Source organism: Triturus cristatus, chromosome 3_2 (genome assembly GCF_964204655.1).
Source record: "Triturus cristatus chromosome 3_2, aTriCri1.1, whole genome shotgun sequence".
In the NCBI taxonomy this organism is placed as follows: Eukaryota; Metazoa; Chordata; class Amphibia; order Caudata; family Salamandridae; genus Triturus; species Triturus cristatus.
The window spans coordinates 1,067,752,393-1,067,779,921 of record NC_140584.1 but is presented as its reverse complement, the minus strand read 5'-3'; the positions used below and the strand labels follow the sequence as shown (position 1 = coordinate 1,067,779,921).

The 27,529-nt window shown below is 44.1% G+C and overlaps 1 protein-coding gene across 1 annotated transcript in view; it reads right to left on the bottom strand.

Annotated features, from left to right (window-relative positions):
* The window catches only part of LOC146859134 (uncharacterized), a 2,052,335-nt gene that overhangs the window by 481,479 nt on the left and 1,543,327 nt on the right, over positions 1-27,529 (bottom strand). The window contains exon 89 of the mRNA XM_085649806.1: positions 26,367-26,547. Coding sequence (XP_085505932.1) covers positions 26,367-26,547 — 181 coding nt within the window. The remainder of the gene's footprint in view (positions 1-26,366; positions 26,548-27,529) is intronic.

Here is a 27,529-nt window from a genome sequence, read left to right as displayed (position 1 = left end):
TACATCTGCTGCTTATGCAATTACAACACTTCAGGCCGTAGTTGAGAGAGCTCGTATCCCACAGAAGTCAGCTCAAGCAGCCGAGTTGATAGCACTGACAAGAGCATGTGAGCTTAGTACAGATTTGCTTGTTAACATTTACACTGATTGCCAATAAGCCTTCGGCATGGCGCATAACTTCGGGCAGCATTAGAAAGAAAGAGGCTTTCTCACTTCACATGGGACACAAATAATGCATGGGGAATTAGTACATAATCTCCTAACTGCCTTGACCTATCCTAAGAAAGTGGCAATTGTTAAATGTATCGCACACAAGAAAGTGACCGATAACATAGTAGCAGGTAATGCCTTTGCAGATTACACAGCTCGGGAGACCACAATGCAGCGAAGTACCACATCTATGTATGTAGTTAAATCACAGGCTGAACGTTGGCATGATGCCAGGCAAGAGGTGCTGGACATGTAACAATCTGCCTCTGTTGATGAATTAGACCAATGGACCAAGGAGGGAGCATTGAATGATGAGGGCTGTTGGAGGAATAGAGAAATGACAAAATGGAAGTTACCCACAGCCTATTTACACCCTATGATTCACATGGCAGATGGGCCGGCACATGTTGGAGTATCCTCAATAGCAAATCAACTTATGCAAGTTTGGGATCATCCAGATATTGTCGGTATGGCTAAGAAAATAGTCCAGTCCTGTCTGATCTGTCTCCAGTATAATACTGGAAAGGGAACACGAACTCCAACAGGAGGGTTTGCAATACCTACTGCACCTTTTGAGGTCCTGCAAATGGACTACATACAGTTTGAGTGTTATAACAACCTAAAGTATGTCTTGGTAGTGGTTTGTGCCTTTAGTAAATGGGTGGAGGCATACGCTACAATAGATAATACAGCTCTTACTACAGCAAAAGTGCTCCTAAAGGAGCTTTTTTCCCCGATTCGACATTTGTCGAGTTGTGTGGCGTGACAACAGACCCCATTTTATTGTGCAAGTTGTTGAGTATCTCATGAAAGGGTTGGGAACTAAGCAGAAGTTTCATGCTGCTTTTCACCCACAATCAGCAGGACTAGTGGAACGTTATAACTCTACCCTGAAATTGAAATTGGCTAAGATACAGGCTTCCACATCTTTGAAATGACCTGATGAACTGCCTCTAGCATTGCTATCTATTAGATCAATACCGCATACACGATCTGGCCTCACACCGCATGAGGTGGATTTTGGAAGGCCAATGAATATTTGGGGGATTCCTAAGCCACGCCCTATACATGATGTGCCCTATGTATTGATGAATGACTATTTGTCTCAGTTGACTGACAGTTTGTCTTCTATTTATCAACAGGTTCGGGAGACTCTTCCAGACAGGTCGCAAGGTAAGGGCCACTGCTTGCGCCCTAGTGACTACGTTGTGATTAAGTCCTTCCAGAGAACCAGCTCCCTAGCTCCGAGGTGGCGAGGCCCCGAACAAGTGTTGCTGGCTACCAGGACTGCAGTTCGAGTGATGAACCGGAAAAACTGGGTCCATGCGACACACTGTCGAAAACTGTTGCAAGACCTAGTGAGCCCAGCTGCGTTGGCAGATCACCGCGATATTCTGGTCACAGGGAAAGGATAATCTGTGCCACCTGAAGGACCTGAGGAAGACTTCTCTGACCACACGATTCCTGGTACATCCCAATATCAGCTGCGACCCAGGAAGTTAGACACTTTGTTGCTGAAAAAGACTGTTTGAGACACTGTCCTGGGTGGTTAAAGACTAACTTGAAAGGGGGGTAGCCTTAGTGACTATTCGTCTCAATGTTAGTGAAGAAATCAACGTCTGCCCAGGACCATAGGGCACCATCTGTTTTGTTGTTTGTCGACGAAATGAATATGCCTAAGGAAAAGAAACCGACTGTTGCAAGAGTTTGTAGCAAAAGAACAATGATTGTTACTGGACTACCTTGACTGTTGTTATTGTTGCTATAATAACATGGGTTGTAGAGGAAGTAGCTCCTGTCCGAAATCTACTGACTGCTATTACTCCTGTCCCCATTGAACACCATTACTTCACTCTTCCTTATCATGAACAGAAGCACAAAATGTCCTACCTCAATAACACTTTCATTCAGATGTTGCACCATACACACAATGCTACGAACATTACTGTTAGATTTGGGGGTCTCTAGTTGGCACAGGTAGGTACTTGTGACAAATAGGGACCCTTGCCTCTAGTCAGGGTAAAGGGGTACACTCCTAAAATAACCCCTGCTCACCCCCTTGGTAGCTTGGCACGAGCAGACAGGCTTATCTCAGAAGCAGTGTGTAAAGCATTTGTGAACACACACAGTAATCAAGTGACAACACTACCGATGGACACCACACAAGTTTTATATCAAAAATAAGTATTCTTTATATAGATTTATCAGAAGACCATAAACGACAAAAATCCACAATACTGTTACTTTAAAATGGTAGAATTGGCTTAGTTCTTTTTAGATCTTAAAATGCGACACTTTGAGTCAATGTACCTTTGGATGCGACACACAGGGCAACGAAAGTGTTGCAACAATGGTGATGCGTTGATTCCTTACTGTGCTTCCGGGACGATGCGGTGAGCAAAGCCGTGATGCGATAAAATTTTGGTGCAAGAAATAAAGATGTTGTTTTCTTCTTGATGCGGCACGCTTCTCTGGTGTTGCGAGAAGTCTCGACTCGATGCGTCAGCTGCAGCGACGACACCCTTGTTCCGTGATGCGACGACAGCAGATTTGGCGGCGACACTCTTCTCCGACGATGCGAGACGCTTCTGCTCGATGTGACAGCTGCAGCGGTGACACCCTTGTTCAGTGATGCGACGACAGCGGCTCCGACGGCGGCATGCTTCTCTGTGGATGAGAGGCGCTTCTGCGGTGCAAAGCGACAGCTACAGCGGCGACACCCTTGTTCCGGGATGCGATGGCAGCAGCTGCGACATGCTTCTTCTTCATTGCGAGACACTTCTTGTGATGCGGTGCAATGCGACAGCTACAGCGGCGACACCCTTGTTCAGTGATGCGACGGCAGTGGCTGCGATGGTGACACGCTTCTTCAGTGTTGCGGGACGCTTGTCGTGATGCGGTGCAATGCGACAGCTACAGCGGCGACACCCCTGTTCAGTGATGCGACGGCAGCGGCTGCGACAGTGACACGCTTCTGTGCTGCAGGATGCTTCTCGTGATGCGGTGCAATGCGACAGCTACACCGGCGACACCCTTGTTCAGCGATGCGACAGCAGCAGCTGCGACAGCGACACGCTTCTTCGGTGTTGCGGGACGCTTCTCGTGATGCGGTGCAATGCGACAGCTACAGCGGCGACACCCTTGTTCAGTGATGCGACGGCAGCGGCTGCGACGGCGACACGCTTCTTCTTCTTGAGTCGCGCTTCTAGCTCCTTGCGACACGCAGTCCCTCAGAAGACCCAAATACTGCTACAGGCACTTCCAAAGAACTCTTGGGGAGCTGGTGGTTGAAGTCTGTTGTCCCTGAGACTTCAGCAGGAGGCAAGCTCTTCTCTCATGCCCTTGGAGATCCTTTGCAAGTTGAATAAAGTGCTCACAAAGTCCTTTCTCCTTTCTTTGGCAGTCAGGCAACCACTGCAGGCCAATCCCCCAAGCAGCACTTCAGCTTAGGGATAGTCTCTCCTCAGTTTCTTCTGGTTCCTCTCCTCAGCAAAGGTTTCTTCTTGTTGTCCAAAAGTGATCTAAAGTTCTTGGGTTTGGGTCCCAATATTTATACCAAGTTTCTCTTTGTTCTCTGAAGGCAGAGAGGCCTTTGCCTAGTCCAAACCAGTTCTGGTCCATCCTGGAGCACTTTGTTTACATGACTCCTTCTTTCCTTTCAGAGTGCAGGGCAAAGACATCAGACGCACCACACGCAGTGTAGCCAGCATTGTGGAGGGAAGGCACAAGTGCAACTCCTCTCTCCCATCTAGATGCAGATCTCTCTATTCACCATTGGGCTGGCTCACCCTGTCTCCTGGAATCCCCCAGCCCTGTCACTCAAACTCCAGACAAGGAATACACAGCCTAGCAGAGGCAGGTTTGAATGGTTAGACAACCAGTACAGGCATACTAAATTCGAATTTCTACCATGTTCCCTGAGTCAGTTAGGATTATAAGATGTAATAATCAAACTGCCCATTCTAGCCTATGGAGAATAGGTAGCCTTGCAATAGTGAAAAACGAAAATGGCTGTAATTCACTATTAGAACATGCCACACACACCAGGGCATGCCCTACCTTATACTTACCACGCACCCTGCCCTTGGGCCTACCATAGGGGTGTCTGATATGAAGAAAAGGGAAGGTATAGGGACTGGCAAGTGGGTGCACTTGCCCAGTCAGTATGACAGTGTTAGACTGCATGCAGGCTCTGCAATGGCAGGCCTTAGACACACTTTTACAGGCTGCTTCCGTGGGCGGCACAACCAGTGCTGCAAGACCACCAGCAGCATTTGGATTTACACGCCTTGGGCACTCCTGGTGCACTGTACTAGGGTCTGACAGGCAAACCAAACCAACCAATCATGGAATCACTAATTCTTACATCAATTTACAATAGGGAGCACTTGCACTGTGGCACTGGAAAGCAGTGGCACAGTGCCCAAAGCATCTAACACCAGCAAAAACACATGAGGCAACAGCAAAAAATGGGAGACCCACGCCAGGGTGCCAGGTCTAACAGTTACCAACTTCTGGGTATGTGAAATGATGCCAGCTCATCAGAAAAAGGGAGGAACGCCTTTTATTCCCTTGCCGTTTTCACATGATGGCTCCTGCAGAGCCTGGTTTGCATTGTTGTGGGCTTCTGAAGTTGCTAATATTACTTATGCTGATGTAGGAAGACTAAACGCTCAATTGAATAACCCTGATGAGGAAGGAGATCCACAAGCTAAAGGAACTGTATGGGAAATGGAGGCGTATCGTCGAGGAAATTCCTCCGTGCATGTTTTCCCTAACACTCGAACAACCAAGGGAAATGGGCCTCCTATTATTGATTTTACTAGAGCTCGAGCGGATCTACGCGTGAGCAGTATTGACAATATCCCTGTGGAAAAAAGTGACTGTACTAAAGTGTTGAAAATTACTGGAATGAACAATAACAGTTTTTTGTCCTCACATAACACCTATTTCATTTGCGGAAGTAAAGGTTATTACCACCTACCTATTGGGCGGTCTGGAAGTTGCTACGTGTCCTTTTTGCTTCCACCAGTGTTTTTGGCACCTGCATCCTACCATAAAGATTATTAACTGTATAATGACATTTCCAAGATCAGATCCAAAAGAACAATAAATAATGATGAGGTGGATCAAACTGATACTGCACTACAGCAGTATGTTGACTTTAATTTGTGACTATTCTTCTTTGTTGGTGCAGCCTTAAACAGTAGAAAGATCACAGATGCTTAACACGTGTTATAGAGGCTGTAACCAATCAGACAGCAATGGTGCTTGGAAATATCACAGAAGAACTACAAATTGCGAGAATTGTAACTCTCCAAAATAGGATGGTCCTTGATGTCATCTTGGCTGACCGTGGTGGAGCATGTCGCATCATCGGGAGCAGCTGCTGTGTATACATTCCTGACCACTCCCCTTCTGTTTTTGATGCAATTTCCAAGATGCATAGAATAGCCACTGAAATCCATCAGGATTCAGGAAAATGGACTTTGACTGGATGGCTATGGAACATGTTTACTGTATGAGGCTGGAAACTATTGTCATCCCTATGTATATTTCTTGCTATTCATTTCTCTTGTTGCCTATGTATTCAATGCGGCCCAATGCTTTGTTTCCTTTGTGTTTTTACTTGTACCTCGCGTATACTGACTAAGCAAAATGTTAAGAATGTAAATGCCCGACTAGCAAGTGATCAAGAAATTAATGAAATGATGCAGATCGATGTCAATGATATTTTTCGTATTCCTTTGAAAGCATAAGAAAATGTCTTCAGCATATGCTAAAAGGGTTCTCTGTGGAAATCTGAAATAATTTCTGATAGCATAAGCTGAAGCCATCTTGGTTGTGGCATCCATTTTGTTAGCTATGTAATTCTTCCGTCTTCACTGATGCTTGCCCTTCTATTCTGCTTGTGTCATCAACTTTAGTTAACTCCTTCTGTATTGAGCCAAAGCAATGTACGTGCTGAGAAAAGGCCTGTAGCTGCTAAAATGCACCTGGTTGAAGATGTAACTGTCAACTATTTTCTGCTGTTGTAAACAGTTCTGTTCCCCCTCCCACTTTGCTGACTAAGTGATCACTCATCTGCCCATGTTTGTCGGTAACTATTTCTGTGTAGGCCTGTACCTTCTATTTGTATCTACATGTTTACTCTGCAACAAAGTGTGTATAAAAGCACCTTGGTCTGTGTATTCAATGTACTACCTCCTGCAACACTTGAGGGTGCTGTATGGACGTGGTCCAACTCATGAGTGATTAATAAACTTGTTATTTGAATTCCAGCTTCAGTGCCCATCTCTATTTTGTTGGTCTGCGGACCAGTGGACAGAGAAGGGTGACCCCTGCACCGGTGTGCTCATTAAAAAGGCACATTTCCACAGGATGGTCTTTCAAACTATGGAGAATAGATTTCTGAGAGCCCTGGTCTCACTCCCACAGAGTACTCCTTTGCATCCGCTCAGGCTGGATATGGGCAGAACCACTATTGCTGAGAAGGCTATGCTCCGAACACTCTTATTCTGGCTGCGCCTTAGGAGTACTCCTGAATTTCTCCCATATGCCGTTGCTCTATCTGAGGTAATTGTCCTGGGTCGCTTTAAGAAAATTAGTTGGCTGCATAAACTGAAAAGCCTGCTTACCTCATTAGAGCTCGAGGGATTATGGGATGCTAGGGATCCTACAGTACTCCCAAGCAAGGCCCAAATTAAGAAATATTATTGGGATTGGGTGGACCAGTCTTCTATAAGCCATCGTCAATGGGGCTGTCTTACATTGGATTTCCTCAAGATCAAATTGACAAGGAAATATGAACAATATCTAAAGGCCATTACAGTTCCATTGGACATCGGACAAAAAGTTATACATGCAATTTAGATCCGGCTCTGTTCCAGTGAATTCACTCACAGCATCGTGGGGGAAGTTCCTCACTTGTTTGGGGTCCTGTCCAGAATGTCTTTTATTTCTGGAGACAATAGCACATATACTGTGTGCATGCCCACTCTATAGTACCCCATGGTCGAGATGGTTAGCCCCTCTTTTCAAGAGCCTTGGAACCCATTGCCATCAAACAGCACTGCACATATTAAAATCTGACGCCAGCCTTCTGATAGTATGCGCAAGATGTGGGCTATTCGAAGAGCATATCTGAAAACCACCATTTGAGTATCTTAGGCAGAGGCCTTTAGAATCTACTGATCGTAACTTATTACCTGCTGGGTTTATCTTATATAGTCCTTTTATTCAAAATCAATTTTATAGTTTTAACTGATACTGTATGCACCTTAACCCTCATGTACTGTATGCATTTGCATTTTATATGTTTTGAGGCCAGGGGTATCCTTGACGGGGACAATGTAATCTCTACCTGGACACTTCTCTTACAGTATCTTTATTAAGTAATGGACAACTGTATTGTATTGTATTGTATTGTCATTTATATAGCGCGGTTGCTGCCCAAGGGCGTCCAAGCGCTGAAGCATAAGACAGAACTGAGTATGACGGATGGGTTTAAGGTTCGGTGGACCTCGCAAACAGGTAGGTTTTCAATTGTTTGCGGAAGGAGAGTAGGTTTGAATTAGTCCGGAGCTGTAGGGGGAGTGAGTTCCACATCTTAGAGGTGTTTAAGGAGAACATCCTGCCTCCGGACCTAGCTCTCCTGACTCTGGGTACCACAGCCAGGAAGGCCTCCGTAGATCTAAGGTTTCTGTTGGGGTGGTATTGCGTGACTAATTTGTCGGTGATAGCTGGGCCCGACTTCCAGAAAGCCCGGTGGGCAATACATAGTGCCTTGAATGCCACTCTTTGTCTCACTGGAAGCCAGTGTAGGCTATTCATTGCGGGTTTTGCTGACTGAGTCCGTGGGATCTGTAACAGGGTGCGGGCCGCACAGTTCTGCACCACCTGTAACTTTCGCAGGGTCATCTCTGGAGCTCCAACATACAGGGCATTGTTTGAATCTAGCCGGGACAGAATCAGGCCCTGTATTGCCACTTGTTTGGCTTCCATTGGTAAGAGGGGGAGAACTTTCCTTAGTGTTCTTAGTAGGCCGAAACATGTGGCGGATAGTTTGGTGGCCTGAGTAGAGAAGGAGAGGTTTTTGTCAAGCCAAACTCCTAGACTTTTTACGCTGTCCTTGGGAGTTGGGGGGGTACCCAAGCAGGGAGGCCAGTGGGGGGTGAGAGACACTGGGGATGCTGAGCCCAGGAGCATGAGCTCAGTTTTGTCTCCGTTAAGCTTTAAGGAGGAGCGTGTCATCCACTCCTTAACATCCTCAAGGCATTTCATCAGACCTGCTGACATATGTTTGGTACCCTCTTGAGCCAATGAGACCACTAGCTGGGTATCGTCGGCATACGATACAATTTTTATACCGTATGGTTCGACGATCCCAGCCAGTGGCCTCATATATACATTAAACAGCGCAGGGCTCAGTGAGGAGCCCTGCGGTACTCCACAGTTCAGAGATTTACTGGCTGATACTGTATCCCCGTCAAAGATCTGGAAAGATCTGTTGTTAAGGAAAGATTCAAACCATCTCAGAGCATCGCCTGTGACGCCGATGTTGCATAGGTGGTTCAGCAAGGTGGCGTAGCTGACCGTGTCGAAGGCCGCGCTTAGATCAAGGAGGATCACTGCCACTGATCCTCCCTGATCTAATATCTTTCGCGACTCTTCGGTGATTGCAAGCAGGGCAGTTTCAGTGCCGTGCTTGGGCCTAAAACCTGTCTGGGTTGGGTCCAGGAGCAGATTGTTTTCCAGGAATTGTACTAGTTGGGTATTTATGTACTTCTCCAGCACCTTACTTACCCAGGGAAGTAAAGAGATTGGGCGGTAGCTGGAGTAATCTTCTGGGTTGAGAGTGGGTTTTTTTAGCAATGCCCGAACCATGGCTCTCTTCCATCCAGTGGGTACAGTACAGGAGACGATGGAAGAGTTGAGTAGGTCTAGTACCACGGGAAGTATAGATTGGCTTGCCTGAAGTAGTGTCTCCGGAGGGGCCGGGTCGCGGGGGGAGCCAGATTTAACTAGCCGTGCCAGTTTATGAAGGGTGTCCAGGTCTAGTAGAGGGAAGCGTTCCAGAGTAGACTGGTCTGAGGGGGGGGGAAGTGCTCAGTGGAGTATGATTGGATATTCCTGAGTTATTGGCTACTATCGGGAAAGAGGAGTATATTTGAGAGACTTTGTTATGAAAAAAATCTGCTAACTCGTTACACTGTTCCGGCGTTTTTGTCAAGGGGGAGGCAGTATTCGCTTTGATGCAATTTTTTACTATGTGGAAAATCTCCTTGGGTTTTGAGTTGGCTGCTATAATTTTATCAGCAAAGTAGGAGGCCTGTGCCGTCCTGATCCCATTTCTATAGGTTTTGATTGCCTCTTTATATTGGAATTTTTTGTCAGGGTGGAAGTCAAGTCGCCAGGCTCTCTCTTTTTTCCTGCAGAGGCGCTTTTGGTCTCTCAAAGTGTCTGAGAACCAAGGTGCAGTTTTGTGTGTCCTCTTTGGAATGGATTTCCGTAGAGGAAGGATAGTGTCTAGTGAGTCCCTGACCGAACTCTCGTAATTTTTATTTGCTTGGTTGGGGTCTATGCAGGGTGGTGGGCAGGAGCGCTCTAGGTTAGTTACCCATGGCTCTATAGGGAGTTTTTTCCAGTTGCGCTTGGTTACGGGTTGAGGGGTAGATAAGAAGGACTTATCGGTGAGCCAGGACAAAGGGACCAAGAAGTGGTCCGACCAGGGAAGACGAGTAGGTTGCCCCACTATTAGCTCAGTGCAGTTGCTAAATATTGGGTCTAGGAGATTACCCTTTTCATGGGTGGGGGCTGTAACCAGCTGGATCAACTGAAGGGCTGCAAGATCGTCGATTAATTCCCTGGCGATAAGATCTGTGGGAGAGTTAAAATGAAGGTTAAGATCTCCTAGAACCGTGTAGTTGGCGGAGGTTAAAATTCGGTTGGCTAAGATATCTGGTAGGGATTTGTGAAACAGCTTAGCTGGTTCTGGGGGCCGGTAAATCAGAGTACCAGTAAAGGAGATGTTCGCAGTAAAGTCTATGCTGAATGCTAGGCTTTCGCACTCAGGAATAGCTTCGGTAGTGATGCGACAACAGTACTTGTCTTTTAAAATGATAGCCAGGCCTCCACCTCTCCCCTTAATCCGGTCTAGTCTGTGAATTTGGAACCCGGGGGGTAAGGCGGAGACTATATCTGGTTCTGAATGAGACGTGAGCCATGTCTCCGTCAGGAAGATGGCATCTGGGTTGAACTCCTCTAGTAGTAAGGCAATTTGGGTGCTGTGCCGCGGTAAGGATCGGCAATTAAGCACGTACATATGATGTTCCTGTGCCGTGGCTGGCAACACAGTATTATCGAAAGAGTGTTTACAGCCGGGGCATCGAACGGGGAGATCAGCTGGGAAATAGGAGTGTGGGCATAGTGCAGCTGTGGTGTACCTCATATTCTGGATGGCCACCGAGCTGTAGGTATTGGCCTGGGGGGCGTTGGGGGCAGGGGTTGTGGCCCCTGGTCCCATCTGGTCGCGGACGGGCGCAGACGGGCTTGCCTTTGGCGCGCCTTCGGCGCACCGCCGGCGCGCCCGCTACGCCCGTCCGCTGCGCTTCCGGAAGCTGCACATTCTTTTGTACCAGTGGGATGGGGCGTGGCCTATTCGGTGGGCGGAGCCCGGGAGTTCCCGGCGGTTACCCTGCAGCCCGCTACAGCGCCTGACTCAGCTGTGCGGCAAGGCAATCCTCAAGTGAGCAAGGGTAAAACGTTTTAAAAATACACAGTATTTCACACAATAACAATTTTAAAAAAACAATCTTTCAAGCTGTTGTTTCCTGGCTCTCGGCTTTCCGCCTCAAGAGCTCTGTCTGTAAGCAACGCTGGATGCTGAGCGCGCCTAATTATAAACAAGGGGGCGTGGCCTATTCGGTGGGCGGAGCCCGGGAGTTCCCGGCGGTTACCCTGCAGCCCGCTACAGCGCCTGACTCAGCTGTGCGGCGAGGCAATCCTCAAGTGAGCAAGGGTAAAACGTTTTAAAAATACACAGTATTTCACACAATAACAATTTTAAAAAACCAATCTTTCAAGCTGTTGTTTCCTGGCTCTCGGCTTTCCGCCTCAAGAGCTCTGTCTGTAAGCAACGCTGGACGCTGAGCGCGCCTAATTATAAACAAGGGGGCGTGGCCTATTCGGTGGGCGGAGCCCGGGAGTTCCCGGCGGTTACCCTGCAGCCCGCTACAGCGCCTGACTCAGCTGTGCGGCGAGGCAATCCTCAAGTGAGCAAGGGTAAAACTGAGCTAAGTAATTTTAAGAGACTCCGACTATCAGGTGGAAATGGCTTAACCAGGATATCTCTGGCTGTCTGATCATGCTAGCATTCACACGTTGACCATTTTATTGCAACACTGGTGCTTATCTGTATATTTGCCATCTGTACATCAGTTTTTTAAAGAGATTTGTTGTTATCTACTAACTGTTCCCCTTTGTACTTTTATATATTGAATACTGGAGCATTACAGTGTATGGGGAAAACTTTTATGGCATTTCTGCCAAAATATATTGATTACAAGGTATGTGTGTTTTTTTAAAATTAAGTTTATTTGTTCTATTTACTAAAATGTATAATAAATCTACTTTATTTTTTTAATTAATTTTATTATTTATTATATTTTTATTTTACATATATATAAAAATCGATATTTTGTACAACTATATTTTTAACATCGATATTTTTGTTCTCAACATTTTTGTACTTACTTGTTTAAGTATAGGGAGTCGATATTTTTTTATTCTATATTTTTAAATCAATATTTTTTACATCGAAATTTTTCAGTGAACTGTGCTAGGGCAGAATAACAAGGGGCATTGTTGTTCGACCTTGTTCACAATGTTCAGAATAAATCCCAGGAACAAACAAAGTGCAAAAACAATAGCCGGTTCTATGAGAAAGTTTCAGCGTGGCAGAAGCAAAATTAACTTGTGAAGTAACATGTGCAAAGCAGTGGGCAGTCAGCAACATGCTCATGCTAACATAGGGAAGACGAAAGTGCCCATAGGGGCCACGTGACACCAATTCATCTCTAAAAGGCCAAGATGCATCCCCGTCTCACACACAATGCAAAGTTTCTCCTCACTTGTGCTTGGATGCATGAGCTGCTCTTTTACACCGTGCCATGGTTGACGAGATGCTCTGGATCTGGAAGCTGTGCAGCAGCGAGGGTTTAATAGTAGCCAGTCTACCTTTTCTGGTACCCCCTTGGCCGTGATTTTGCACCTCATAAAGAACCAGTCTGTGGCAGTCTCCAGGGGTATTTGCAGGAGCTTAATCAAGTCAATTTAGAGAGCAGGTCATGTGGCAGCAGAAGCAGAAGTATGCCCATTGCCCCAGCGCACTTATCCCAGTCAGTGAGATTCCCGCTCGGGATCACTGCAGCTTGACACTGGAGTGGAAACAATCTGCGCCCTATGCCCGGAGCTGTTAATCCTAGAGCCCAGCTGTATGGGCCTGGTTCAGGTAGGAGGGGGCGCCAGCACTGCTGGACGACAGCTAGCTGCTTGTTGCACACAACAGAGGGAGAGAGAGTCCAAGCTTATGGTGAGTGGCGGCTCAGTGAACTACTGTGGCATTGGCAGCGTGACTGTGGGGATAGCAGCGTGTCCCTTGGGTTGGGGTACTGTAGCAGCAGAGGTTAGGGTGTGTGGGATGTGAGGCAGTGAGTGCACACCCTCCTCCTGTTTGAAAAGGCTTCCTTGAGCTAATGAGCTGACAAGCTCTGGTTGATGCACCTGAGCCCAGCAAGTGGTACAGAGACCTGAGAAGACTTTGGGCATCACTTCCAGCACCTCCAAAAAGAATATGTTGCTCTCTACTGAAGAAGGACAACTATCTTGAAACACGTGTCTAGAGATATAAGGTTTTGTGTTGGCTGCACCAACAAGGGTGAAAAACTAAAGCCTATCACCAAAGTAGGACCCGGCTTAATAGTTCGGTCTGGACTGTTCCCATGAGGCACAGGGTCAAGACTGATTTGCATATGGCTGGGTCTAAACTGGGGTGGCATGGTGAGCAGAAAAACGATGGATGCAACCCAGAACTCTTGACTGGGGGTGAATGTATGACTTATTCAGCATTCCGTCCATCATTTGTTTGCGTAGCACTTTTCACCCTAAGTGGGATGGGTATGCCCAGACGTGGGTCCCTTGCTCACTGTGCCACTGGATTGAAGCTAGCCTGGCTGATGAACGGTAATACCCAGAAACCAGTCCCAGGATGCGTGTTTCAGGTCCAGGGAGGACCCAGCTTGGCAGTTCGGTCTGGACTGTTCCCATGAGGCACAGGGTCAAGACTGATTTGCATATGGCTGGGCCTAAACTGGTGTGGCATGGCGAGTAAAATAACGATGGATTTAACCCAGATCGCTTGACTGGTGAGAATATATGATTTATTCAGCATTCCGTCCATCATTTGTTTGCGTAGCACTTTTCACCCTAAGTGGGATGGGTATGCCCAGACGTGGGTCCCTTGCTCACTGTGCCACTGGATTGAAGCTAGCCTGGCTGATAAAGGATAATACCCAGAAAACGGTCCCAGGATGCTTGTTTCCGGTCCAGGGAGGACCCGGCTTGGCAGTTCGGTCTGGACTGTTCCCATGAGGCACAGGGTCAAGACTGATTTGCATATGGCTGGGTCTAAACTGGTGTGGCATGGTGAGTAAAAGAACGATGGATTTAACCAAGATCGCTTGACTGGGGAGAATGTATGATTTATTCAGCATTCCGTCCATCATTTGTTGGCGTAGCACTTTTCACCCTAAGTGGGATGGGTATGCCCAGACGTGGGTCCCTTGCTCACTGTGCCACTGGATTCAAGCTAGCCTGGCTGTTAAAGGGTAATACCCAGAAAACGGTCCCAGGATGCTTGTTTCCGGTCCAGGAAGGACTCGGCTTGGCAGTTCGGTCTGGACTGTTCCCATGAGCCACAGGGTCAAGACTGATTTCCATATGGCTGGGTCTAAACTAGGGTGGCATGGTGAGCAAAAGAAAGCTACAAAAAACGCAGACCTGGCTGGCCAATAACCACTTAAAACTGAACACCCTCAAAACAGAATTCCTCTTAATCGCCCCACCCAACCAATCAACCATTATCCGAGAATGGATGAAGCATCTAACAGCACTCGATGGTCAACCCCTCATCATTGATTCTGCTAAATCACTAGGAATTACTCTTGACTATAAGCTAAATATGAAGATGCACATCAGCGCTACAACTAAAGGAGCAAATTTTCACATGAACACCTTAAGAAGACTGAAACCCTTCATACCCGCAATTGACTTTAAACAGGCAGTTCAGACTCTAATACCCCCAAAGTGGAATACGGGAGTGTCGCTCTCTGCGGCCTGCCCAGAGCATCGATAGCCCCTCTTAGAGCGTCAAATAATGCAGCAGCGACACTCATCACAGGCTCCAAAAAAACAGTCATATCTCCCCTGACCTTCGTGCACTCAACTGGCTTCCTTTTGAGGACAGAATCCATCTGAAAATTGCCTGTATGACACACAAGGCATTATATCACAAAACCCAAAGATACTTAGCAGAGAAATTGATCTTATCGGGTGGGAACAGAACCACTAGAAGCTCCCACAATCTTTTACTAAAACCTCCACGTTTTTACAAGTAGAAAACATATAACCGTACCTTCTCAGGAATGGCTCCCAGGTTCTGGAATGCTCTGCCCCCAGAAACAAGACTGAACCTATCCACGGCATCGTTAAAAAAAAAAGTGAAATCGATTCTCTTGGCTAAATTTACTTGAACTGTTTCATACATTCCTTTAGAAACCTGCCATTATTGAATAGCTACCACTAATCTATTTACTTGACCTATATTTTTATGCATGTATATTCTACCTATATAGGACCTGTAAAGCGCACTGTATGTTACCTATATCTGCCCTGTAAAGCGCTCTGATACCCGTAAGGGTCTTGTTCGCCCTATACAAAACCTTCAAAATAAAATAAAAATGAAAAATAGAGATGGATTTAACCCAGATCCCTTGACTGGGGGTGAATGTATGATTTATTCAGCATTCAGTCCATCATTTGTATGCATTTCACTGACATCATGGCAGCAGTCGACGCCATCACAAAGCCATATGACGCCGTCCCCCGGCACGCAGAGGTACTGCTGAAAAACTTCTGGATCCAGACAGGCGCCTGAGGAGAATTCAAAAGTTGAGGAATCTGCGTCTAGCTGTCTCTATCTATAAAACTCACTCTGATTGATTGTGCTTTGAGACATACCTAAGACCCGTTTCTGTAAGCTGTACACCTGGCTGAGGTGTTTAATTAAACCAACTGTTCCTGTTTTGCCAAACGCCTCCTGTCTTTTGTTTTTTCAAGGTAAATTCATATTCGAGCAACAGAACTATTTAACCTACAGCCAAGTGCAGCAAGATCAACCTATACCCTAACAACTAGAAAACACTACAGCATGAACTTGAAACTCTCACCCTTGGACATCTGATTGGGTGCAACACCATTAAGCTTTGGGCTGCACTAAGACTACTCTATGATGAAGTATGGGCAACTGCTGCAAGCATAGCACTATTTTTTGCACCTGCTGAAGGTTTTTGTGTGCTTTCCTTGCCCTTTGCTGTATGTAGAAGACACCTCAGCCACCATAAAGAAGTCGGTGGTATGCAACATGTCAGGTAGTTCTGCCTCTACTGTAGCGGTTGATATTTCACCCAGACTACCATAGGGGCAGGACGGATCACTGCGGCCTGTAGCTGATGTCCTCCTATGGGGTTGGTATGGGCTACATGCTGACGTGGACCTTCTCCGCCATTGCCAGTTGCATACCATGCACTATCCCACTACAGCACACACACACGACCTGGAGGACAGAAACTTGGATCTGAAGGAAGAGGAGCAGCTGGCACAATGCAGCCCTATATGGCTACCTCGTGTCACCTCCTCATGGGGTTCAAACTCACGAACTAAAGGAGCTTATCACCAGCTTTTAGCAGGTGGTACGTTCCCTGCCATGAGATTTAAAACATGGAGCACTAACATATGAGAAATGGGCACAAAACCTGAGCGTAAATGTTAATTTTCCATGTTTTTTAACCACTCACATGAAAAAAGAGCAAATTTCACACTTGATACCTGACGCAAGTACTACAAGAACTATGGCGGTTTTGCTCCCGGTATTTCCATGAACATAAAAGACAGGGCAAACATTTCAAAAAAGGAAATATATTTTCCAGTCTGTGCAGCCACTTGAGAAAGCATTAAGCACCTTCCAATGTGTAATGTGCACCTGCAAGATACATCTTAGGTGACGTTTGTAAAAAGACACTAACAGCAAGATATTTCAGTCTAATTCCGATGCTGGTTGAATGTGTGATCGGTTCCAAACCATGCTTTGAAAAATAAAAAAATATGTTATATTTGTTCTAAAGAGAGGCAATAAAACATCATACTATTTTACCTGCGTTTCTTACAATATCACAAACATGCCTTAGAGATGATTTAAAGCCTATAAAATAATTCCCAAATGGCATTCCACTAAGCAAAGAAAACAACACCACATTTTTGAAGGTTGCTAAATTGCTTTTGGATATCAAGGGCAGCCCTATTTGCTCTAAGCTCTCCGGTGAGAGTATTTTAGGTCTGTGAATCTTGTCAAGGTATAAAAAGAAAGGAGTTTTTCTACAGCTGTATTTGTGTGAAGCTGGGATGGCTAAATTCTGCTTGAAACTTGTACTGTCACATTTGCTTAGTGTACTTTCCATCAGCATGGCTCTAGCAAGCATACACTGGTATAATATGATTTTTGTAGTTGTTGCTAAATATGCAACAGCATAGTGCATTGCTGGTCCCACTCCCAGTATCACAGTTTAGTAGGTACGAGAGGAAAATCTACCCACAAGGGCTTGGCTTGCATTTTCGTATTTCAGGAAGGTTATGATTTCAGAACATGCATGTAATATATAGGATAAAGTCCCCGTGCCTTACACTATAAGGACATTGCAAGTCACTAAAAAGTTCTAAGACCATATAAAAGATCGATGCCAAAGGGCGAGTTGCCTTATAAGATCACAGAACTCAGAAGTGACTTGCAATATGCTTTTATCATAGGACAGAAGGTACTGTATTACTTATAACACATGATCACAACATCACCCTTACAATAAACCACGTAAATCTTTAGGAGTCTTGCTCTTTTATATGGAAGAGATAGTATGTTTTCAGACATGAAGGAAAAAAGTCTGTAAGAATCTGTAATAAAATCTGTAATCTGTAAGAAAATTAAGCACACCAAAATTCAGTTAGTGATTTGCCGTAAAAAGATATTGGAATCAATATAATGCAAGCCAGTTGAAAAAAAATGTAGAGATATTCTTTCTTTCCTGGAATGCAGAAAATGAACAAGTTGCCATACATGTCTCCTTCCTGCTAATCACTACTCATTTTAGAAAAACAGATCAAAGGAATGAAAAGCAAAGATCTCCTTTTCCATTGTTTATACAGCAGCTGTTATAATGCTCTGTAAAATGCCTTTCACTTTGGCCATTGGGCCTGGCAGGTGGCATTATGATTCACAACTTTACTGTAATAGCGTATTACAGCTGCTAGGTCATTTTCTTATTTTGAGTTACCAGAGTTATCACAACGTGACTGTAATAAAAAAAAAATCATAGACAACATTTTATACAGGAATTGTAGGCTTCCATGTATTATAAGATAATGAGGCCACTACTCAAGTTGTAATAATTTATAGCAAGCATAATAATTTATTATAAATGAGAAGTGATGTCAGCAGAGATCGATCACTTTCTTCTGACTGGCAGGACTCAGGGCTCCCTCCAAATCCCCACTAAGATTTCATCTATGGTAAAAAGGAGCCCTGTCAGGTTTTATGCTGACACGCCTACATGGGCAAAATCGTTGAGCTATCTGTGCATGGCCACCCAACAACATCACCTTCCACTGCCATTGCCTCTCATTGCCTTATGTCTCCTACATAAGTGACACAACATGCACGCCACCAGAGTGCACAGTAAATGTCCTCCGTGCTAAAACTTAGATTTGAATGCTCAGTCACGTAACAGTCATCCTGAGGTCTGCAGACAGCCTGGATGCATTGCCCTGTTCAGCAACTGAAAACAGGGCCAAAGGTAGGATAAAATGCCTAAAGGAGGAAAGCGAAAAGAACAAATGATGGACGGAATGCTGAACAAATCACACATTCACACCCAGTCAAAGACCTGGGTTTAATCCATAGTTGTTTTGCTCACTATGCTACCCCAGTTTGGGCCGAGACAAATACAAATCAGTTTTGACTCTGCTCCCCATCGGAACAGTCCAGCCCAAACTACAAGGCCAGGTCCATCCTGGACCAGAAACAAACATCCTGGGACTGGTTTCGAGGTATCAACCCTCATCAGATGGGCTAACTTGAATCCAGTGGCACAGTGAGCATGGGACCCATGTCTGGGTATACCCTTCCCATTTAGGGGGACAAAAGTGAAAAGAACAAATGATGACCGCAATGCTGAACAAATCATATATTGACCCACAGTCACAGATCTTGGTTTAATCCATTGGTTTTTTTCCCACCATGCCACCCCAGTTTGGAAAGAGCCATATACAAATCCGTTTTGAGCCTACTCTCCATGGGGATAGTCCAGCCTGAATGCCAGGCCGGGTCCTCCCTATCACCTCTCATTAGTCAGGCTAGCTTAAATCCAGTTGTATAGTGAGCACAGGACCCATGTCTGGGCATACCCTTCCCACTTAGGGTGACAAAAGCGGGTAGGGTATTGTTAAACGTGGGTCCTGTGCTCACTGTGCCACTGCATTCAAGCTAGCCTGGATGATGAGGGGTGATACCCCGAAACCAGTCCCCAGATGCCTGCTTAGGTCCTGGCCAGGGACCTGGTACGGCAGTTTGGGCTGGACTGTTCTCATGGGGAGCAGGGTCAAGACTGATTTTCATATGGCTGGGTCCAAACTTGGGTGGAATGGTGAGCAAAAAAAACAATGGCTTAAACTGTAACTGGGAGTGAATGTTTGATTTGTTCAGCATTCCGTCCATCATTTACTCTTTTTGCTAAAGGAGGAAAAGCACACCACTAACAACATGGTGATGTGAAATTCATAAGTTAAAAGCCCGTAAAGTAGCAAAATTCTTTAATCCTTTAGAGTTTGGTACGTTGAGAACATAAATTGGGTAAATGTAGGGTGTTATTTACAGCAATTAAAGTGGTAAAATCTATATAACGAACAAATCATGAAGTACTTACATTTTCATTTCACTTTGTTATGACCCACTCTTGCTTTTCTCAAGTAGACAGAGATTATCTAGGAGGAGTCTGCAATCCCTGACAAACATGTGGCTGAGAAGGGAGATCTGACTGTTTAAAGACTCTTGAATAGATCAATCTGACAGGTGCAGCATATCTTGGTGATCATCGATAGGGATCCTTGGGGGAGGGAGCTTTTATCTGGAAGGTGCTATGGACACTGATGTCCATTGCTTTTAATGTTCAGCATGCCAGTATGGAGCCTGTTCGGTATGATAAGGATAGGGTATTATATTCAAAATGATGCGTTCTGTAATCAGTTGTGCTTTAGTTTCATGCCCCATTTTAATGCAACATAGGGTCCTGATTTTGAGTTTGGCGGACAGGGTACTCTGTCGCAAATGCGACAAAGGACCCTATCCTTCAAACCTTCAGTCTGGCCACCTCATTCACAGTTAGGCAGACCACAGGTATTCTGTCGATTGTGCCCACTTGACTCCATTGATGGAATACTTCCTCTGATCGCTGGACAGAGTAGGGGCCATTAGAAGAAGGAATTTACAACATCCACCCTATTTTGTGTAGAGAGTGTGAAGTCTTAGAATTTCCTACCCATCATCTCCAGAAAAAACCTGGTGGCAAGGGGCAGAAAGAAAACAATAGGGAAAATCCCCCAGGGTGTGAGGGACACTCTTTTATTTGTGTTCTTCAAAATCAAACTCTCTCATTGTGAGTTTGTTTTTGAAAACCAAAAACTTTTGAACATGTTGACTGCTGGCTGTCATGGCTGAAGGATAATGTCAAACGTTTCTTATATTAACAAGAACCACCATGACGGAGGTTGCTGTCAATGTTCACAGTTGTCTGCAGGGACAAAGGACAACTCTGAATTTGGCAGGCAGAGGCTGTCAGGATGGAAGAGGAATTGTTCCAACAGAGTAAATTCTGTCTGCCAAACTATAAATTAAATTGATGATCATTTTCCTGGATTTTATTTTTATGCCCTGCCCCTTTGACAATGTTTCTTTATATAAATGGTTGAGCTGTAACCTACAGTCTAGGATGAAACCCAGTGACTTGCCTCTTGAAACATGAGCATGGTACATACAGTTCTGAGTGGTGGGTTGGGTAAGGAAAGGCATTTTAATTGTGTTTTCGTCAGATTAACCTTAGATAGCACATCCCAATTTAAATCTGAACCATGTTGAAGGAGTGGCGAAGGCTGTCACCTGGAGAGACAGCTATGCTTTGTCTGAGTTCTGTTGTTTGGCAATGTCCCTATTTTCAATCAGGTCACAAGAGAATATTATGTGAATGTTGCACAACTGGGGGAAAATTATGTGCTGCAGTTAGATTCGGTAAAACAATGATAATCCCCCAGCAGGGTTAGAAACATTTTGTACTACTTTGACCAACACTCTGAACTACTTTTCACATGAATACAAGATTAGATGTTAGATAAACATATTGGCAGCATCTGACTTTTACATTTTTTTTTTAAATATTGAAAATTCCCTTGACCTAAGGATGCATTCACTGTGGGAAGTTAGATGGGGTTTCACTTGGTGTATAATTTCGTAGTTGATCTTCAGTGGCACAGGTCAAGTGAATAACTTGTGTTTTAATTATATTTCATATTTCTTGAAGGAAGACACTCTATAGTATTTGGGTTTATTGGGAAGCATGACTATATAATATTTAAGCCACAGTCTAGTTTGGAAAATCTCTAGTAATCAGTCATTTACCCTAAGTGCACATTTTGGAACTTTGAAAGGCAATAAAGTAGCATTAATCACATCTAACAACTTTATGAATTACATTGGAATCCAATTACATATCATATTTATTTATTTATTTTACTTTAACAGTTTTGTATAGCGCGAACAAGACCCTTGTGGGTATCAGAGCACTTTACAGGGCATATGCATGTGATTGACAGATACATATACATACGATAAATTATGAGAATACATTCCTGGTATCTGTTAGCTACTAGCACATATCAACAAGAGTGTATAAGAAAGTTCAGGTGAGTCTGGACAAGAAAATCGCTTTCACTTCTTTTTTGAAGAAGGCAGCGGATGGATTCAGTCTTGTTTCTGGTGGCAAGGCGTTCCAAATCCTGGGGGCCATTCCTGAGAAGGTACGATTGTAAGTTTTTTTTCTTGAAGAAACGTTGTGGTTTAAGTAGAAGATTATCAGAACTCCTAGTGGTTCTGCTACCACCCGATAGTACTAGTTTCTCCGCACGGTATCTCTAGGTTTTTTGGTGCAATGCCTTATGTGTCATACAGGCGATTTTTAAATGGATTCTGGCCTTAAAAGGTAACCAGTTGAGGGCACGAAGGTCAGGGGAGATGTGGCAGTTTCTTCTGGAGCCTGTGATGAGTCTAGCAGCTGTTTTGATTGAGGCTCTTAGCGGAGCGGTTGTGGATCTGGGAAGGCCGCAGAGAGCGATACTTCCATAGTCCACTCTGGGAATTACTAGGGTTTGAACTGCCTGTTTAAAGTCATTCGCGGGTATGAATGGCTTCAGTTTTCTCAGGGTGTTCATCTGAAAATTGGCTCCTTTAGTTGCAGCGCTGATGTGTTTCTGCATGTTTAGTTTATTATCCAGAGTTATTCCAAGGGATTTCGCAGAAACAACAATGAGAGGTTGACCATCGAGTGCGGTTAGGTGCTGCATCCACTCGCGGATCATGACTGTTTGATTGGGGGGAGCGATAAGGAGGAATTCTGTTTTTAGTGTGTTAAGTTTTAAATGGTTGCTTGCCAACTAGCTTTGTGCTTTTTGGAGCGTTGAGTTAAGGGACTTGATGTCTTCAAGAGAGTTGACCTTCATGTAAAGTTGTGTGTTGTCGGCGTACATGTGATATTGGATGTTTGAGGAATTGAGAAGCTCAGTGAGTGGTTCCATAAATAGATTGAAGAGTGTTGGGGAAAGGGAAGATCCCTGGGGTACTCCCAAGGTGACTAGGGTGGGGTTAGATAAAGATTGGTTGATCTTGAATCTTTGCGTTCTGTCTTGGAGGAAGGAAGTGAACCAGTTTAACACTGTTCCAGATAAACCCATTCTTTGTTTCAGGAGGTCTAGTAGGTTGCTGTGTTTGACTGTATCGAAGGCAGAGGATAAGTCAAGTAGGATTAACAAACAGGCTTTATTTTGGTCCAGTATTTTTAGAGCGTCATCTATAATGTGGGTCATGGCTGATTCGGTACTATGCCCAGATCAAAAGCCAGATTGGAATCGATCTAGCAGGTTGAAATAGTCAATGTGGTTACTAAGCTGCATGTGGACACATTTTTTGAGTAATTTGGCCAGGGTCGAAATGTTGGATATTGGGCGATAGTTATTCAGGTCTGATGGGTCAGCTGATACTTTCTTTAGGATAGGGGATACCTGACCCGCTTTGAGGATGTCCGGGATGGTTCCTTGCAAAAGAGAGGTGTTGTTTATAATCCTGGTCCATAGGGGCATTAGCTGTGGCATGAAGGTCTTTAAGTGGGTTGCTGGGAGAGGATCTGTAAAATGATTGGAGGGATTCAAAGCCATGAGCGTGTTGAAGATTGTTTCTTCACTGTAGAAGTTGAAGGTGGTCCAGGAGGCGTTGTTCTTGAGGTTGAGCTTTGCAGGACAGTAAGGCGGGGTCACTGGTGTGATCATCGTGGTGATAACGTGTGGGTGTGGGATAATAGGTCCTTAAGTAGGTCTGTCTTTAAATTTTCAGTCTTTGTTGTGAAAAAGGCGGCAAGCTCTTCACAATTGGGGAGTGTTTCTGGGTTGACTTGGGGGGAGTGGGAGATACCCTTAGATTGAGCTTTGATTATTTCAAATAGTTTTTTGGGGCGATTCTCAGCTTAGTCTAATTGTTTACAAATGAAGTCAGCTTTTGAGCGTCTAATCTTTCTGTAATAGGAGTTTCTGGTGCTTCTTAGTAGTTTGAGGTGGGCAGCAGATGGAGCGGATCTCCATTGTCTTTCAATAGCTCTCCGTGATCTTCTGTCTTCATTTAGCCTACCATCATACCAGGGGTTTGAATCTTTTGTGGTGACTCTTTTTAATTATAGGGGTGCTAGGTTGTCGAGTACCCTGTTCATAGATTTGAAGTAGTGATTGTTCAAGTCCTGTACATCATCTAGTCCATCCAGTGGGGGCGTGAGGATGTGGCTAGCGGTTGGGGGAGCGGTGGGGTTGAGATTATCTAGGTTCCTTCTCCAGATTTTCGTTCTCTTAGGTTGGATAGAGAGTAATTTAACTACTGCCTTGATATAGAAAGTGATTATGTGATGGTCGGACCAGTCGCAAGGAAGAATCGATTCTATCTGAATAGAGTCTACTTTGGAGATCACTAGATCAAGGATTGAGCCCTTATCGTGGGTGGGACTATCACAAATTTGGAACAGGTTGAGGTCGGACAGGAAAGCTTTGAGGCTGTTGACCTCCGGGTGATTTAGATCGTTCCAGTGGAGGTTGAAGTCCCCCAGGAAGATCTGAGTAATCTGCTGACCGACAATTGTGGCTAGAATATCCATGATGTGTTCGATGAAGGTGAGGTTGTTACCAGGAGGATGGTAGAAAGAGTGGAGTGAACATATTGGTTTGTTATTGCTTGAGACATCTAGGCAGAGGTATTCACAGGAGGAGAATACCGGAGAGTTGGAGCGGTTCACTGAGAGGTTGTTCCTATGAATGCAGGCAATGCCACACCCTAGCTTATCAGATCTATCAAGTCTTGTGATGTAATAATTTGGGGGAACTAAAATGTCTAAGATGGGTGTGGATGATTCGTTTAGCCAGGGTTCCGTCAAGATGATAAGGTCAGGTTTATTGGTTATAATGAGGTGAGCTATATCGGCGGCATGACGTGACGCTGATCTACAGTTTAGTAGGATACATTTTAGCTGGGCCTTGGTCAAAGTGGTTTTCTGGAGATGGGTACTCTCGTGAGGTTATTTGCATCAATGTCTCTGGGGGTGTGTCTTGTACTTCTAGATGCATTGGGATGGATGGGTTGGATTAAGGACAGTTTCTGTGTGTTGTCATTGTGCGCTGGTTTAGAGGGTAGGGAAGGAGGTTCGTAGGAGTGAAGCAGGGAGGTGAGCTCACTTGGACCTACTACACCACATACCTATTCCTTCTATAATATTTTGGTTATTTGATATTTATTTATTCTTATCACTTGCAGCATACATTAGAGAGGATACAGTACATAAAATATCACATTATGCAGGGGCACATTCTTTGAGGATTCAGGTGAGTATTGATGGAGCTCAGATTTCACCTATAAAATGTATGCATTATTATATGACAAAAAGATGCAGACATGATTTATAAAAGCGCACGCAGATTGTGGCGCAAGCAAGATGAAAACATAAGGCCTGATTAGAATGCTTCAGTTTGGAGGTGCTTTCATGTGAAAACATGCTCAATTAGTTGAACAGCCATGTTTATATGTGATTAATTAATATGTAATCTCACTACAGAATGCACATTAATTTAGAAAATGTATTTGTACTTTCAAAATGGCATATAATTGTACTGAATTAACATGTATTTTTGCAAGAGTAGAAATGTGCTGAAATATGTTTTACAGTGTAGAAAACCACGTGATTTCAGTTTGCTTTAGTGGACTCAGCTTACTGCAGTTTTTGCCCTTGAAGATTAGAATGGAATGTGCTCCTCTTCTCCACAAACTTTCAATGAAAGGGCTTTGTTAATAAATCACGCCCTCCTGTTTCCGTCTCTTCGACCTTCAATATGTTGCATATTTTTGTAGTCTGTTTAAACGTGGAGTGAAGAGCCCACATTTTTTTTCATAATCACAAGACTAAAAATTGAACAGGAACACGCCTGATTAATGACGTATCCAGTCAGCCCATGGGGAGATGATGTGTCTAGAAATTCTGATTGGATCAGCTACAAGGACCAAGCACGTGGACTTTTGCTTGAAATATGGATTACAAGTGGGAAGGGTGGCTCTTTTTTGCTCATTTTTCCTAGGGCCAGGCCCAGCCTCTGTGCTGGACACAGAGACGGGGAGGAGTGAGAAGGAGGGGCTGCGTCTGTGGGGGTTATTTTGCAGCCTGAGACAGACCAGCACAGCGAGGCAGAGAGAGAGAGGATCAGAACAGGTTTAGATTTAGGTGCTAAGCTTTAAATTTCATGCTTTAACTAACTGTTTTTGAAAAGATGTATTTGTCCTATGCATTTATTTCTCTTTATGGGAGATTTTTGCCATTATTAATTATTGATTAGCCTTGCAAGACTCACTCTTTTCTTAGAAACTCTTTAAGAGTGTTGACTGACAATTTGCGCCACATTTCCCTTCCTATATGTGATACTTATATGTAGACTGTAATATGTTTTCTATTAATGCTATTTTTCCTATTTTTCAATTCTGTAACCTGATTGCTATTTGACTAATGAATAAAGAGTCAAAGAAAATTAACTTTTGACTTAAAAATAAAACCCTTTAAAATGACTCACCACTCTCATTATTGCCTTGAATATTGTTTGCATTTAATTTTCACATTTATGTAAAGTCTCCTGTTTGGTGAAACACGGTCATCAAAAGGTCCATCATTTCACCCTTTACAGTGGTAAACAATAGGTAATGAGGTTTTGAATAGGGAAATTACCAGGTAATTACCGCTAGATCAGTATCATCTTTTGAGTATGTTAGGTATGCTTAGTCACGTTTTTTGGACTGTCGAAAAAAACATAATTCAACCATTGAATGCACATGGCTTCACCTGCACTGTGCGCACTATTTACATCAAATGAAAAACAGTTTAGATTGTTTAAAGATAAAAAAGTAAATTCCAGTACACACTGAGCACAAATATTACCTTTCATCTTCTTGGCATATATCATGTTTTGTCGCAGATCTTCAAGGAATTTCTTAGTAGCAAGCTGGAGATTTTCAATGATAAGCCAGCCATCTTGATTCATTATATCATCTAAGGATGTCTTGATACCAGATGCATGGCCATTCTTTATGCTCACCATAGAGACAGGAATCCCTCTGTGCTAGTGGTGGCAATATCAAGAAAGAATTGTAAGTTTAGGATAACAATCAGGGAAACAGTGAAGAAAAGACGTGCAAGATGCCTGTTCTCATTCATTTTCAGGGATTTAGAATTTAATTGTCCAAAATTAATATTACAAATACAGTTACCTTCTCTAATCATCTTCACAAATGCTTAGAACACAAATCTTTCAGTGAATCTGAGAGTTGAGGATGCACTATTAACAGTAAGGTGTAACATCACGGTTACTGAATTAATTTAGCTAATCGTTAGGAAAGCTCTGGTTCCAGGTGTATGTGTAAGTGTACACACACACCTCAATGAATCTCATTTTCATTAAAATGCAAAGGGAGAGCAAATAAATCCAAACATGCATCCAATGAGATTGAATACAGACAGTAAAGAAGATGATGGGTTGAATTCACAAACTGCATTTTGCACTATGTAAAGTAGAACTACAATAGTACTACTTAATTTCCTACAAAATGCAACTCACAAACCTACAGGTGGGGATCTCCACCTCTCCTCTGTTTTCTATAGAAAGACCTCCACACCTGTAAGTTTACTATTTAGTAAAAATGGGGGAAGGATTGGGGGAGTGCAGGGGAAATGGGGAATGTCTACTACAAACTGGGAGAGGCTTAGGAAGGGACAGGCTACAACAGACACCCACCCATTCACAAAAGGGTACAGCCTATTGCTATTCACAAACCACACTTTAATAAGCGACTAAGCAGTAGTAAATGTATCTCATAGCAGCCCTAGAGTAAGTCAACCACCACACATGACCACTCACAGGCACTGCAACACATTCCTATAGAAAATAACAGAAGCAGGGACTTAACATCCCAAAGGAACCAACTTCGAATACTTAGAATTATTTCAACTTTTAAAATAAATATCTATATTTTGTTGAATGTTAAAAATGAGCATTTGCAATTAATAAATACTTATTTTATAATTGTAAAGCAAACTTAATTTAA